The sequence below is a fragment of the Melospiza melodia genome, chromosome 12 (genome assembly GCF_035770615.1).
Source record: "Melospiza melodia melodia isolate bMelMel2 chromosome 12, bMelMel2.pri, whole genome shotgun sequence".
NCBI classification, from domain to species: Eukaryota; Metazoa; Chordata; class Aves; order Passeriformes; family Passerellidae; genus Melospiza; species Melospiza melodia.
The window spans coordinates 27,924,171-27,940,364 of NC_086205.1; the positions used below are offsets into that span (position 1 = coordinate 27,924,171).

Here is a 16,194-nt window from a genome sequence, read left to right on the forward strand (position 1 = left end):
CTACTTTGTCAGTGTCTAATTCCTTAGGTATCTAAATTTACCGGAAACATCTAAACCATAAATATGTGACAAATGCTGTGTAGAAATACTTTACATTGTTACAAACATTAGCAGTGTCTTCAGCCAATGGACTAAACACGGACAGGAGATCTCACTTCCCTTCTGATTTTCAGTGCTGGACTTAATGAAGCCAAATGCTAAAGGATTCCAACAAGGCAAAACAGAGGTGTGCTTTCCTCCACAGGAACAAAAAAAAAAAAAAAAATGCATCAGCAAGTGTTATTTTTCTCTTCAGATATATTTAACCCCGCCAGTAACCACGTTTGGAACTAGGTGCAAAAGACCTGTTGCAAAAAGCTGGCAGAAGTCGGGAACAAACACATTTTGTCAAGGAATCTTGGAGCCTGCCTGCACACTACACCCTCTGGTATCTCCTGATCTCCCTGGGTTGTGCTTTGCTCTGGCTTCCCCTTCCCCTCCCATCTGCTCACATAGAGCCCTCTCTCCTGTGTTATTGCCAGGTGCTATAACAGCATCTGACCTCTTCAGCCTTTTGTCTCTCTTCCGTCCCTCCCTTTAATTTCTTTCTCTCTTCTGCCCTGTCTTCTCTTCTACTTAGAGACTTAATCACCTTTACCACTCTCATAAAAAATCCCATTTCCTCCTGCCCAGTGCAGCCATGGAGAAAATCCCAAGCCCTGTCCTGGCTGCAGTGAGCTCACTCTGTGCTGCATGTCTGTTTTGCCAGCTGCAGGTGCACACACCACCACTTCTGCAGCAAATGCCCAGCCTGGTGAGGTGATCCCTGGACTCGCCAACCCCACCACAGCCCTCCACTATCACCTGGAAATTTAAATCAGAAATCAATTCTTTTACTATGAAACAATTCCTTGTGTTCCACTGTCAACAGAGCTTTGCATTTTAAGGTACTTTACTGGGAATTAAAGCTGCCATATCCATCCATCCATCCATCCATCCATCCATCCATCCATCCATCCATCCATCCATCCATCCATCCATCCATCCATCCATCCATCCATCCATCCATCCCTTGCAAGCCTAGCCCAAGGGAAGCACCTCACTCTGCTCCACAGACAGGAGGTGCAGCCAGCAATCAGCCAACAACAGGAGTAAATAACAACTAGTAGACACAAAGTACTGACTCTTCCGTTTCCTCTAAGGGAACTCTTTAACCCTTCAGTTTGCCCAGGCAGGGGCTTTCCCAGCTCACCTGCATTTTTATTTGGTTACAGCCACTGCAGACATCTGGGCTGTCTCCTGACTCAGCTCACTGCAGGGAAAATTTTACCAGGGCACCAGACAAGCAATGGTATGTCAATGCAGATGATTTTCTGAAAAAATCATCCACCCGACAAGCAGAAAGCAACCAGAATTGCAGGCACAGTTTCCCACCTACAGCAGGCTGTAAACCATGACTGCACTGTGAGAAAGGGGCAGGGACAGCAGCCCCATCAGCCCGTGCAGCTGCAGCCCAGCCTGTCTCTGATGGCACAATGTGCTGCTGCCTGCTGGATTCTGCACAAACACACTGCCAAGTGTGCTCTTCCTTTGCACTCAGGATTTGCTTCACCAATGTCACTTTACAGCGAGCCCCAAAGACCCAGAAAACATTTCATTCGGCCTATTCTTTTCAAAAGACTTCAGTTAAATGTGCACACTCTTGTTCCTATATAACAGAATCAAGTAAAAAAAACAAACCTGTGCTGTTCCTGACACTGCTGTGGTGCCTACTGCACACCTAAAAACCTGCTGGGCTCCTGGGGAATGTGAGAACCTCTCCCTGAGACAGACAGAGCTGGAAAGATGCTCTCAAATTAACAAAACACAACCTCTTCCTCACCCAGTATCGAATACCAGCAATGAACCTTACAGGATTTTAGACTGAATCCCAGTCTAAAGATAAAGAGCGAGCAGAAAACAACGAGTTTTACTCCTGCAAAGTGCTAGTTACCTACTACAGCTGCAGCTGCCCTGGCTTTGGGGTTTTCAAGCATGTCCACACACAAATGACCCTGTCCCCCAGGGCTGAGCCAACTCCTGCCCATGACCTGCCCCAACCACAAACTGCCCTGTTCCATCCCAGATCCAATGGAATGTTTGCTCCTCCTGGTCCCACAGGTATGTCCCCCCAACAGAGGTGGCCCTGCAGCCAGCCACCCTCCACATCCTCACAGCTCCCTGTCTATGACAGCTGGCTCCTGCTCCAGTGGGCACATGTGGGACAATTTCCATACTTTGCAATTCCTCTCTTTCAAATTTAAATCTCAATCTCACAACCATTTGTCTTGATGTAAGCCTGGAATTAACCCATGTAAATTCAGTGAAATGGCACCAACAAAAAGTAACCACCTTTTTTCCCTCCCAGAACTGCTCTTCTTTTCAAGCAGCACTCTCTCTCTTTTTGCTAACTCTGGTACTATTTTGCCAAGTTAGGAATGGTCCAGAGAAATCTGGAGCTGAAGAGAGTCTTTCCAGGAACTTGACGGGACTTGAAGTGCTCTGAGATGAAGCTGGATCCAGAGCTGCTCCCCAGCCAGCCCCTTCCTCCTCCCGCTCCTGTCAGCAAACTTGGGAGGCATCATCAGCATTCTCCCATCAGAGCCCACCAGCCCCTTCTGAAAACACAGAGCTTCCTGGGATCTCCAGGGCTGAGAGCTGAGAAGCCTGTCCAGGGAGTGGAGTATAACGAAAAGGCAATCTGAGGAAGCAGCCTGCTAGTGCCAGGGTGAAGCCCTCCAGAAGCACTACACTGGATTTCTTCTTCTTCTTTAAAAATCCACTTCATCAGACCTATTTTTCTTTATTTGATCAAATATTGCAGTTGCTTTCAACTACCTCAATGTGTGTTCTGCATCAGTTAAATCCTGAGATGTTTCCTAATGAAGAGGATAAGTCACAAGTATTTCAATAAATTCAACCATGAACCCAAAGGTTTTCTTACTAGCATAATCCCGTATTTCAGGACCTGACAATTCAGTGTTGACTTAAATCTTATTTCAACAGCAGTAATCCTCCTAGTGGCACTGTGAATCGGGGGACACGGCAGCGCTCTGGATCAGGATGAAAGCAGCTCCTGTGCTTTCCTGGGGGTGTTTGGAGTGCTGCTGAGCAGCCCTGGGGCAGGAGCAGCGCGAGGCACCGCAGGGAGCACAGCCCGGCACAGGGCAGCAGGGACAGCCCGAACGCTGCTGCTCCGTCTCTGTGGGATGCTGGAGCTGAGCACGGGAGGGCTGTGGGGCTGTGGGGCTGTGCTCGGGCGGCTCACCTGCAGGAGAGGACACGGCAGCAGCTCCTGGCACGCAGCGCACGCTCCCAAGCAGCACCCGGGGCAGTAGCTCCTAAACAACGTCCAGCTGGGCTGACCAGGCTCTGCAGTCCCAGCAAAGAAACACCAGCATTTCTCCAAAGTCAAAAAACAGATGTGATCATTCGGTATTGAATGTAATTTGTTGCTTCCAACAAATTTCAGTGAGCCTTGGCAACGAGGCATCTGTATTTGGAAAAACAGACACTTGGGGTCATCCTGGGAAGGAGACAGGCCTCACAGGCTGCTCCTGATCACTCAGTTAGGACTTGGGACAAATGTCTGAATGTTCTTGACATGAGGTTTTCTTATTTTTTGCCTCATTACATCTTCTCTACAAACCAGTTGAGAATTGTACTGATTTTGACTATGCCCAGCAGAGTTCCTGACTGTAACAGGAGCCCACGCTGGTTTCTATTATGCACAGCCTTTAAGAAATGACAGTGCAAATGCTGCAGTGCAATGCTTTAATTTCTACTTAATTTCTTTCTGCCGAGGCAGAGCTGAAACTGTAAAATGAGCTGCGAAGGCTGGAGTTAGTTGTAACTCCTCTGTCCAAAGGCCTGATAAGATTTCAAAACACCATCTATCTTCCCACAGAGGAACACACGTGCTTTCAATTGTTTGGTTTGCTAATGGACTATTTGCCACTCCACCTAACAATTGCCCCATTTTCTCCATGTGTTTGCCACTTTTCCCTTTGATTCCTCTTCTGGAGCTCAGCCTGCTGGCAGACACACAGGCTGGAGAGGAGAAAAATGGCAAATCAGACCTTAGGAATTTGAACATTGTTTATGTTTTCATTTTTTGCCAAGGGTTACTGCTTTACGAGCTTCCTTGAAATCAGCCATGTGTCCATCTGCCTCCCAGCCCTGAGCTCACCTCCTCCCTGCACCCCCAGTCCTGCCACCGCCCCGTGCCCCAGGGATGCCAGACACCACACGGGTAAAACTACCCAGCAATCACCTGCTCAGGTGCTCTGGCTTTCTTATTCTGCCTTCACTGAAGAGGAATCAGAACCATGATCTGCCACTCTCAACAAGATTAGTGCAATAAGCTTACAGGATTTTCTTCTCTTTGTAATAAATGAAAGAGTTCTTACTCTACACCCTTAGGAAAGCGTCACACAAGGGAGAACAACAAACAAAAAAAAATCAGTATTTTTTAAAGTAGTGACAAAGTAGAGGGACTTTAGTAGAGAGACTTGAACAACTAACAATTACATCTCTGAAGTAGAAGAAATAAGATGCTCGTGAATTTCAGCAATAAGAATAAGTTTATGTATTTTTAAGCCTTCTTGGAAAAAGTGGCAGTCACTTTTACAGAATTCAGGTGTTCTATTTAAAAAAAATAAACACTTCTACATCAGAAGATAAAATACTATCACACCAAGTGCTGGTGGGTCTCAGACACAAGGCACCAGAGTTTCAACCTCAGACATTGTCACTAAGTCACTTACACTTCTGGTTTCCAGCTTTTTCTTAGAATTAAAAAAAAAAAAAAGCAGAGAAATGTGGAAGTTTAAGACTTTCCAGCTGTTGAAGAGAGAGTAGAAAAAGCTTTTACACTTCATTGGGACACCCAGCTTGAACATGAAGGAGCCGCCTCAGTGGGAGCATAGCTTAGGAGACCAAAAGCCAACTTGGAAGCACAGCACGCGTGGTGCACGGTATCTCCAAAGCCATGGGCTGGGACCTGTGCTCACCACGGCACGTGAGGTTCAGATCACTCTGAAGCAGCAGGTTTGGGAACACAGCAGCCCCCACCCTGCAGAGAGCCGGTGTGGGGCTGGGCCAAGCACTGGGGCAGCACCGGGACAGTGCTGGGGACAGCACTGGGACAGCACGGGGGCAGCACCAGGATAGGACTGGGACAGGACTGGGCTAGCACCAGGGCAGCATCAAAGGCAGCACTGGCACAGCACTGGCACAGCACTGGGACAGCACCGGGACAGCACCACAGGCAGCACGGGGACAGCCGAGCCCCCTGCCCCTCCTGCTGTGTGACACTTTGCCCAGCACAGGGCTGGCAGTGGCCGCGTGGCAGCCTGGCCACGGTGACGGTGGCCTCGGCGCATCTGCAGCTCCCCCAGAATTTGCATTTGACATCCATCTCCCCATTGTTCAGACATCTTTATCTCAGCTTTCAGGAAACGCGGATGACTCATCTATCGGAACATCTGACGAAGCTAACGTAATTTCAAAAACGAGTTCTACTTCGGCTTATTTTTCCAAGAAAAAGAAAGAAGAAAAAATGTTTCAAAATTATGGTAAAAATCAAATTTCTGTTGCAAACCAGTTTCCTGATTTAGGAACTCGAGCTTATTTTTGCTGTAGACAGTCTAACAGGCTTTTAGGCATCCAAATTTAGGAAAAAAATCCTACGGCATTTAAACAAGGCAGAGCCAGAGCTGGAGCTGAGTCAGCCGCTCCAGTGCATAATTTGAATACACTACATAATCATTCTTGGTTTAAAATTATCCTGCTAATATCTGAGGGCCAGATTATCCCACACACGTTCATCTTGATTCACGCGCTCCCCTAGGCCAGCCCCGCAGGTTCCATTAGCGCTAATTAGGCAGCAGGACGATAACATCTCGCTGGGGCTGTCCCAGCCCTGACCTCCTGCAGCACCTCAGAGGTCACAGCCACCGGCCTGGCTGCCTCTTGCTCCCCACCTCCCAGTTACCACGGGCCAGCTCATTCTGCTCAGGTAAGGACGAGCTGCCAGGTGCACCCACGGGACGTGTTTGCAACCAGAGACGGTGCCCAGAGCCCGGTGCCACTGCTCCCACACAGCACAGCTGGGCACCTCGGGAGGCAACACTGCTCTCCTTGCTCTAGCCCTGCACAGAGCTTGTGCCTTCATTTCACAGGAGGGGGAAATAGTAATTAAAAAAAAAACGCGCTTTAGTCAAGCTGCAAGTTTCACTTCTGGCATCTATTTTTGCCTCCTGCCGGCAGGGCAGGGCAGTGGAGCCTGGCTGCGGCGCTGCGCTGTCCCTGCGCCCGCAGAGGACGCCTGGGCCGGGGCCAGAGCCGAAGGGCACTGCACGCACAGGGTCCCTCCGAGATCTGCTCCAGGAATAGCCCGGCACACAGGCCAGCTCCAGCCCCGAGGAGTCCTGCCCAGGGCTGCAGCTCTGCAGCACTCACACCTGCCTGACGTCAGCTCGCACAGCAGTCACTCCTAAGGCACACCGAGCCTTGCAGCGACACATCACAGCATTGCACAGCGCGCCGGGCTGCAAGGGACCTTAAAGGTCACCTCACTTCAACTCTGCCAACATGCAGGACTTTGTAGAGAAAAATTCACTGACTAAGTATCTGTCTCATGTTCAAGAGATAATGCAAGAATAGCAGTATAATTAATACTAATACTATATACATTAATAAGAAATCAAATATTTTAACATTAAGGTCAATTTTTCAGCGTGCTGCTATTTTAGTAAAGAACAAGGACATTACATCCATATTGAATTACTGAAAAATTAAAAATTACTTCTGAATGTCCTAACCAAAAATCTTTTTTAATCTGCACTAAAGTATTGACTGACCTTATAAGGTCCAGACAGAGCTGGTGCAGCATCTCCCTAAATTGCTTTTGCAGAACATCTAAAGTTTGGGATATTGCAGACAAGGTAACTCAATGACTAGAGCTGGTTGAAATTGGCGCACACCAAAACTGACACAGAGCTGAAACAAAACCAAAACTGAGCAATGGTTTCAACAACGGGAATTGGACTGGGAATTCCCCAGAGGGGGACATTCCATGTGCTGTTTCCCCAGGGTATTCCCGTGCACGGCACAGCTCCTTAACTGAGCGCCCTGCCCAGGGGCTGGGGGCCGCTGGAGCCGCAGCGCCGGGACACGGCGGGATCCTGCCCCGCATCCCCGGGAGCCTCTCCAGCACACAGAGCTCAGCCACTGGCAAACCTTTCAGCATGAGCACGAGTAAACAGCTCTGGTCAGCAGTGTATTTTTAAACAGCAGATTCTTTCCCAGCTCCCAGCTCGGCCCCTGCGCTGACTCCACAGGGCAGCAGCACACTCCTTTCCGAGGGTCTGCAGCAGCGCTGTAACGTTACCCACGGTTATCACCCACGGACCTTGCAGTGCTTGGCAAAGGTCAGCCTCAGCTCCTGCATTAAAAAGGGAAGCGAAGAGCCCTGCTGACGGCAGCAGAAGGGCCAGTCACGCTGCCGGGGCTGGGGAAAGCAGGCCAGGCCCTGCTCCATCCCCTCTCACACAGACACCAGCTCACGCCGCCGCCTGGCTCCAGCACCAGCAGCACCCCCGTCCTGCGCTGAGATTTTAAGGCACTTCCAGCGAGCACTGACATCATGTCCGGGTCACTCTAGTGGCTGCTTTCCAGCCTTTCGGCAGATCCTCGCCATGAGCAGCAAGGCCAGCGGGGTCAGGCCGCGGTGGCCAGACACACGTTGCTGGGAAACCAAGCCGGGGACACTGCGGGTGCTGCTGCACCAGCAAACCCACGGTGGCAGTCACAGCAACGGCAGAGAGGCTCCGGGGCCAGGCCTGTGCGCCGGCAGCACCAACATCCCCACGGTGACACCGCGCAGCCGCCGACGGCCACGCCGACACGCGCTGGCACACGGGGCTGGCACTCCCCACTGGCACCACGGGCAGCCCTGGCTCTGCTCCTACCTCCAGCACCTGCTTAATGCATAAAAACATCTTATTTCCACATTTTAAAATTGATACCCTGCACTCATTGTAATTGCTGTATTCAAAAATACATTGAACGACAGAGAAACCAACCCTTTCAGTATCTGCAAGTTAAGCCATGGCTGGGGGTGGTGGAGCATTTCAGGCCTGAGGGCACTGTAGAGCTTTACCCCATCCCCTGAGCAGAGACAGGACACACAGTGCAGCTCGGGATGCTGAGGATCTACAGAGACCTGCGTTCAGCCACTTCCTGCCCCGCTCACGCTGCGCTGGGCCCGGCTGAGCCACGAGCTGCCCCAGCCCCAGCCCCAGCTCCCTCCCAGCACGGCCCTGCCAGCAGCCAGCTCCCCTTCTTGGGGTCAGGGCCCAGGGAGAGAAAATCGCACTGGAGAAGAAACTGACAGACAAATTTCTGCTTCCCAAGTTTTGATTCTTTCATGACTCCGCTGGATTAATTCTGTACTGTTTGTGGTATGAGTATTTTACATGTGAAGTTACTCAAATCACGAAAACCCAAGGGAAGGAGTTGGGACCTGCACATTTAACACCTACTGCTGACACCGCAGCTACAGTGAAACAACAGCCCTGTATTTATGGTGCCTAGATGGGATGTACCTCCTGAAAACCCTCTCTGCTCCTGCCACGCTTGCACGTCCAGAGGCACCTTGCTTCTGCTAAGTGCTGTCATTCCCTTAAGCGAGTGCACTTGGGAGAAAGATGGGATAACCACACCAGTGCCAACACAGAAAGGCAAGCAGGGTGCTCACAGGCACCCGAATAACCCAGGGAGGAAAACACTCTTCTAAGGTTCACCATCAGCTGTCCAGGGACACCAACAACCCGCTGGTAGTTACGAGATGGAAACAAATCCTCATATTGCTTACGTGGTTTGTGCTATTAAAAACAAAGAATCCTCACAGTGACTTTGCTGTTTCTACGTGAAGTGCCCTTTATTCCAGCTACAGGCAGGGAATAATTTGGAGGCGAAGAATGAGTCCCTGTAGCCATACTGAGGATTTCAGCCCCGCCAGACGTATTTTCACTTCGTTCCCTATATCTTTCCCCTTCCCCTGAGGAAAGCAGCAACACAAATCGACAAGCATCAATAAAATAAAAGCAGCAAAATACCCCACTGCTGGCAGCCAGCACTTGCTCCTGCTCAGCTGCAGGATTTCTCTAGCTACAACTGCTTCTTTCATTAACCATTTATCCTTGAAAATAATGTAATATTTACTCACTTTCAATGAGTCAAAGCAGGCGATTACGCGTCCATTTTCAACTTGGCAGCTTTTCGATGGGTGTGCAAATTTACATTCCGTGTCTGGTCGTGAGCAAGTCCCCCTTTGGAACTCCCTACACACTTCCAGCGTTAGCCATTTTGTGTCCCGGATCGGTGTGACGCTAACAGCCATCTTTAGATTTTACAGGTAGTTAAAATTTCCAATAAAAATGGGCAAACGGGTAGCTGAACTGATAAACTGAAAATTACGAAAGTGCCACCTCCAGAACACTTTTTTCCCCCGCTCCCTATTTTAAAACAAGTGCGTGTAAAACCGGGTGGCTGCGATCCCGAGAAGAGCTGTGTCACAGAGTTGGGAGCGTGGCACCGTTAGCGGGGCTGGGGAGGCCGGGCGGGCAGCGGGAGGGAGCGTGGCCGGACTAGCCCCGCGCAGCGCTCAGCATCCCGTCCTGAGTGCGGCCGCCGCAAGCATGGGCACGTGGCGGCTCCGGCAGCGGCTCCCGAGCTGCTCCCGGGGACGGCGGCGGGCAGGTGCCTCCGGGCAGCGGGCTCGCAGCGGGCTCTGCGGTGCAACCGGGATCGATTAGTTTGGCATAGACAGATGCAGCAGTTTAGAGCAACGACCGACACCGGGTTTAGGCTGGGCTTTTTCTCCTCCTCTCCTCGGCTTTCGGGCAGCAGAGCTCTGACCTTCGCGGCACACTTTAGTGCACAGTGCAGCGGCGGCGGGGGAGCGGCGCCGGACCCTCCTCCCGGCGGCGCGGGGCTGGCAGCGGCGGAGCGCTGTCGTCGCAGTCTAGCTGGCAGCAAGCAAGGCAAAAGCAGCGGCTGCTCTAGAAGCGGTCCCAAGCAGCAGCGACGTCAGGAAAGGCACTTCTTAGTACCAACCTGTGGAGAGAAGAGACACGTTACGAGCGGGCGGCGCGGGCGCCCCGCGAGCCGCCGCCCCGCGCAGGGCACTCACGGCTGCGGGCGGCGGGGCCGCGTCCCCGCGCGGGGCCGGGCGGCAGCACCGCCGCGGGCCAATCGCGGCGAGCGTTGCAGCGACACTCCGGGCAGGGAGCCAATGGCGGGGGCCGTCTTATGAAAGGTCGCGCCTGTCAGACGCCGGCCGCGCCGCGCTGCCCCGAGCGCGCCCGCCGGGGGCCGCGCGTGCGGCCCGGCGGTACCGGCGAGCGGAGGCGGCCGGGAACGGCGCCGGGAACGGCACCGGCAGCGCCCGCCGGCCCTCCGAGCGGCTCGGGCCCGGCGCAGCCTGACCGCCCGCCGCGGCTCCCCCCCCGGCGCGCGGAACGCGGCGGCCGAACGGCACCGGCACCGCCCCGTCGGGCCGCCCGGCGTGAGCACACACCGAGACACGCTGACCCCGCAGCGGCTCGGCCCCGGCGGCGCCCGCCCGCCCGCTCGGACACGGCCGCGGCCCCGGGGACAGCGGCCCGGCCGCCGGGAGCAGCGCTGTGAACCGCGGCGGGCCGCGGGAGCGCCGCCGGCCGCCGCCGCCGCAAAGCCGCCCGGCAGCGGGGCAAACACCGCAAACGCCGCCCGGCAGCGGGGCAAACACCGCCCGGCAGCGGGGCTAAAACACTGCAAACGCCGCCCGGCAGCGGGGCAAACACCGCCCGGCAGCGGGGCTAAAACACTGCAAACGCCGCCCGGCACCGGGGCAAACACTGCAAACGCCGCCCGGCAGCGGGGCAAACACTGCAAACACCGCCCGGCACCGGGGCAAACACTGCAAACGCCGCCCGGCACCGGGGCAAACACTGCAAACGCCGCCCGGCAGCGGGGCAAACACCGCCCGGCAGCGGGGCAAACGCCGCCCGGCAGCGGGGCAAACACCGCCCGGCAGCGGGGCAAACACCGCAAACGCCGCCCGGCAGCGGGGCAAACACCGCCCGGCAGCGGGGCAAACACCGCAAACGCCGCCCGGCAGCGGGGCAAACACCGCCCGGCAGCGGGGCTAAAACACTGCAAACACCGCCCGGCAGCGGGGCAAACACCGCCCGGCAGCGGGGCAAACACTGCAAACGCCGCCCGGCAGCGGGGCTAACGCCGCCGAGGATGCCCGGGGGGCTGCAGGGGTTTCCCTGCACCCGCCGCTCACATGCCCAGCTCTGCCACAGAAGCTGGTGCCACCTGCAAATGCAAATCCACTATAATGAACTACAGCTCCTGTCCCACCTGAGGATCGCAGTGCCCAGAGGACGGAGCAGGGCGGGACCCTGGTGGCACTGCGGGGACACACTGGCAGCACCAGCCACGGAGATTCTGCCAGCACTGCAGCCCCAGCAGCATCCTCTGCCTCTGCTGAGGGGAGCGCTAGCCCCATCCCCGTCTTTCTAAAGATGCTGCTTCATCATCTTCCCATTTCCCACCGCCCTCCAATGCAGGTCACTGACACAGACCCCAGAATCACACCCTGGGAAGCAATGCTGTCAGCGTGCATGCAAACCAACAGATGAGAAAAAGCTACAGTCTTTTTCTAGGGACACGGTGATCAGAACAACCAACTCCAGGGGAAGGAAAACACACCTAACAGAGCTAATGAGATTACAACAGGCACCGTGTGTTCTTTGCCAGGACACTTGAAATCATGCCACGTTTTTAATCCCTGCTAGCAAGAGACAAACAACGACCTAATTACTTGCAAGCACAGGTTAACAGCTAAGTGTCTTTGTGGTAAACACAGATACTCATTTGCTTCAACTGCCTAAAAGTCTGAAGTTCGGGGTCATCCTGCACCAGCAGTCACTACTCCTCGGTGCTTGGGATACTGAATTCTTAGGTCTCGAAAACTTGTTCTGTAACAAATGTCCAGGCAAACCAGTTTGGTTCTTGCACTTCCCAGCCGTGACAGCAAGATTAGCACCAAGAGATCTGAAAGCAGAGGATGTGCTGCTGGGGCCGTGTGCCAGCAGGTCCACCAGATCCACCAGGCCTCCCTGCAGCCTCGTGCAGGAATACCAGCACATCAGAGCACTCCTGGATGCCTAAACACATCCCCCAGCCCAGAGCCAAGGTGCACTGCAACTCATCCTCCACAGCCAAGAGCTTCCCACCATCACTCCTGCACTGCACAAAATGACTTGTGTTATTTTGCTAGGAACATCAGTTCCCTGTTAGACCCTCAGGACAGGGTGCTGCCAATGCCAGCAAGAAGGGCTCTACCACAAAGCTGTGGAACAGCTCTAAGCAGGGTTTTCTCCTGCTCATCAGCTTGGTAACCAATCCATACCAAGCATTGATTTTTCCAAACACCAAGAAGAGTTAGAGCAGCAAATTGATGCATTTTATATGCCAAAGCCAATGCAAGTTAAAGGCCACAGTTCCCAAACAAGACATTTCACTCTCATTACAGAAGCAGTCACCCCTAACAAGAAAGGAAAGAGAGCATGAAGGCAGCGCCCAAAATAAAAACAGATGAAACTGGCTTTTGTGCTCTCATATACTGACAGGAGAAATATCCCTGGGAAGGCTCCCCGAACTGTGTTCTACTCCCAGGTTTGTAAGAAGTTTTCTGTTAGGGTTTGGACAATCACCCACTCAGAGAGAAATCCTGCTCCTGCTGAGGTCAGTGACACACTTGTGACTGCACTAACTAATTCCACCCTCCCTTCTTCAGGCTGCCACCCACAAAAAGAAAAACATTACTCCAAGGAGCTGATGCCTCGAAGGTAAATCTTCAGAACACAAAAAAATACTAGATGTATATATTGTACGAACAGTTGCTTGAAGAAAAAGTGTTTTGTCATAGTTTGTTGTCTACCTGAAAACAGCCAGAAATGTCAGCTTTAAAAATAGCCTTTGAGTAGAAATAAAGCCTGACGTCAGAGCAGAAGTTCATCTTCAATATCCACTAAATAAAGGAAGATGTTAGCATAGAATTATCCTTTTTTATCTGCATAAACTGTTTTCCCATCACTTGAAAATTCTCCTGTGATACTAGCTCAGTCACTAAGGAGTCCCCAGCAAGCTTCACATGCTAGAAGATACACTGTCTGCAAAACCCAGCTGATACATGTGATGTCTCTTGGGGCTGTCCCTGATAAGGTGGGAACGACTGTAACAAATCCAGAGGGAGAACCATAGGAACAGGACAGGAAAGGGATTGAACTTCTTATTTTTCATTCAATTAAAACTGATTTAGGGGCTGACAGTTTCTAGACCCCACCTAGCAGAGCAGTCAGTACTAAAGATTCTTGTGATCCACAGGTGGGTTTTAAATTTCACCTTTTGAAATCTGGAAGTGTTTGCCACTTGTCTTGGGAATACTGCAGCAGTGGTTTGGCCAAGGCAGAACCTTGCCTTAACTGAATATTGAGCTACAAGGATTGAAAGCAAATTAAAAAGTAATTCTCAGAGGAGACAAAAGAGAGAATAACACTGAGGAGTCATTCCTTAGGAGGGTAACAGAGATGACTTAGTTGTCTCCTGAGCTGGGTCAATGAAAATGATTAAGAAACAGCCTCACAAATCAATGGAAAGGTTACCTGGAAATGTCCAAGAAAGTGAATCTGACACAGAAGAGACTCCTGTTACTTCCCCTTATTGCTATTCAGACATGTGCAGACAGATTAGCAATGCATTTTCCCCTCTCATTACAGTCTTTGACACAAAAATAAGGTAACTCCCTGCATTGAGAATCGCTCCCAAAGAGGCATTGTTTTCACTGTTCCTGTAACTGGGGTTGCTGGACACCCCTGGTTATCTCAATTCACACACATCTCTCAAAGAAAGATGTAGAAAGCTGGGCAGGCAAGAAGCCCAGCTCTGAAGAAGAAGATGGCAGGGAAGAATGCTATTTTTATGCTTAGAGAAAGTGGAAGCTGAAAACACCAGTCTCAATGACATGAGAACTGTCAGCAAGAACAGATAATTACACAACGTGAATTCATCCTCATGACAATGACTCTAATGAGATAGGAAATGGAATAAAATCAATATTCTATTTACACTGACAGGACAGTCTCAAAGCTTGAAATTGCCAAATGGCTGTCTTTTAAATCAAGGAACACAAAATTACTGACTCCTTACAGTATTTTCAAAACACCTCTGCCAAACTCAAAGTTTACCAATAACATATCTCAATATAAAATTTGGAAGAGATACAGCAATTACTCCATGGCACAATTGAGGGATATAATTATAGCACTGTCAAAAAATTAAGCTGAAACAATGAGCTAATTAACATCTTGTCACATAACAGTATAGGACTGGATAAAGGAAAATATTCTTCAGTAAACTGCAGCTGAAGATTGTCTCACACTCTGGGCTGCACCCGCTGCTCCCATAGGACAGCAGGGAAACGGAAGCCGATTCCTTTTACAATTTTGTACTTTTGTGTATTTCAGGCCAGAATGGAAGCACAGAGGCAGGAGCAGAGAGCAGCCAGCCCCAGAGCAGGGCTGCCAGGGTTCTGTAGCCTGGGCTGGGTTTCACAGCAGCCTGGGACTGGGAGCTGCTAAAACTGCAAGCACATGTTGGCTTTGAGCTACCGAGTGCCACACCAGATTAGTAAAAAAACTGCCAACACTGCTTCTGTGACGCAGATATTTTGCATGACATACATAGTTTTAGTACTACTACTACTGCTAGTAGTAGTGTTTTAAAGGTTTTTTCTGTACTGTTTTAGCTCTGACAGACTTTCCTGGTGCAACCTCCCACTGACTTCAGTGGCTCCTCCAGCACATCCCCATCAGACATGGTTTTATCTTGAGTCTATTTCACAGTTTCTGAAACTGTTTTAGCAGAACCACCTAACTGTGACATTCCATCTGAATTTAACACACCCAAGAGTACTCGGTTCATGAAAACTTGATAAATAATGAACAAAGAAGCACCATGTTGTACACTACATGCCCCGGCCACGCGCAGAAATCAGGTATTGCCCCAAGATTTCCATCCCTAATCAAACTGTGAGCCAATTCCCACCAGCAGCGCACGGGCACTGACATACAAATCCCACAGCCCAATCCTCTCTTACTTTAGATTACAGTAATGCTATTTTCAAGTCAGAAAGCTACACTGCAAATTCCATAAACCCTCTTACCTTTAAGGAGCAGACAGTTACGGATTAACTGCTCTTGCTGTAATTTTAAAAATATTAAAGTCAAGAAACATGCCTGCTGATTTTTTTTAATCACCTGGAGTATATATTAATCCCTGTTACAAAATTTGAGACTTCAGGGACACACGGGATTCACAGTTTGACAGCATTAGCTGGATGTGTATTCATGAGCAAGAACAGGCACGGGCCAGGCCCTGTCTCTCGACGAGGACGTGGCACACAAGATGTTATTCTGTTCTTGCAGCTTTAAGTCAGGGACACAAAATGGGCAAGGACTACTCTGCCTTTAATCCACTTTTCATCAATTTACGTATTACAAAGCATTTACATATCCATCCCCACCCACCACTGAAGTCACAAATACTGCTTCTGGTAATAAAAACATATTTGCACTGTAATTCCCTTGCCATAACATTCACATAGTGTATTTTAGAAATGGGAAGTTCTGTATTATCCTGGCACAGGGGAATTCCTACCATAAAAGAAGTGACATTGCCCAAGCAAGTCTAAAAAGAAGTTGTTTATCTTTAAAAATAACAGTAATCTAGTGATTTAAGTTAAAATTCCAAGAAGTAACAAACTGAATTGAAAAAACAAAACCTGCTTTATTAATTTTCATTTTCTTGCTCTAATACTAATTTTAAACATGTTCTATACAAAGGCTTTTGAGAGGCCATAATAAATCAAGTATGCACCCTTCCAAAAACTACAAGCTATTTATTAATCCGACTCTTGCACATTTTGTTTGATTAACTGCAAATGTACACAAGCCCAGCAAGGCAGGAGAGCAGCAGGATGACCACGGCAGCGGGGTCAGCCCAGGAGCAGCCCCCAGCCCTGGGGCCTCGCCGGGCAGCACAGGGTGCATGAACAGA

At 50.8% G+C, this 16,194-nt stretch overlaps 1 protein-coding gene across 20 annotated transcripts in view; it reads right to left on the reverse strand.

The window, feature by feature from the left end:
• MBNL1 (muscleblind like splicing regulator 1) overlaps window positions 1–16,194 on the reverse strand; it is a 65,157-nt gene that overhangs the window by 35,550 nt on the left and 13,413 nt on the right. For 6 of the 20 annotated variants that reach the window (XM_063167468.1, XM_063167469.1, XM_063167467.1 and 3 more), the window contains exon 2: window positions 9,251–10,140. The exons of 5 other annotated variants lie outside the window; for them this stretch is intronic. In XM_063167468.1, the coding sequence (XP_063023538.1) occupies window positions 9,251–9,424 (174 nt within the window). In that variant the 5' untranslated portion in view covers window positions 9,425–10,140. Of the gene's footprint in view, window positions 1–9,250; window positions 10,197–16,194 lie in introns of those variants that run through there. 9 more of the 20 variants (XM_063167481.1, XM_063167472.1, XM_063167478.1 and 6 more) reach the window with 9 other exon arrangements.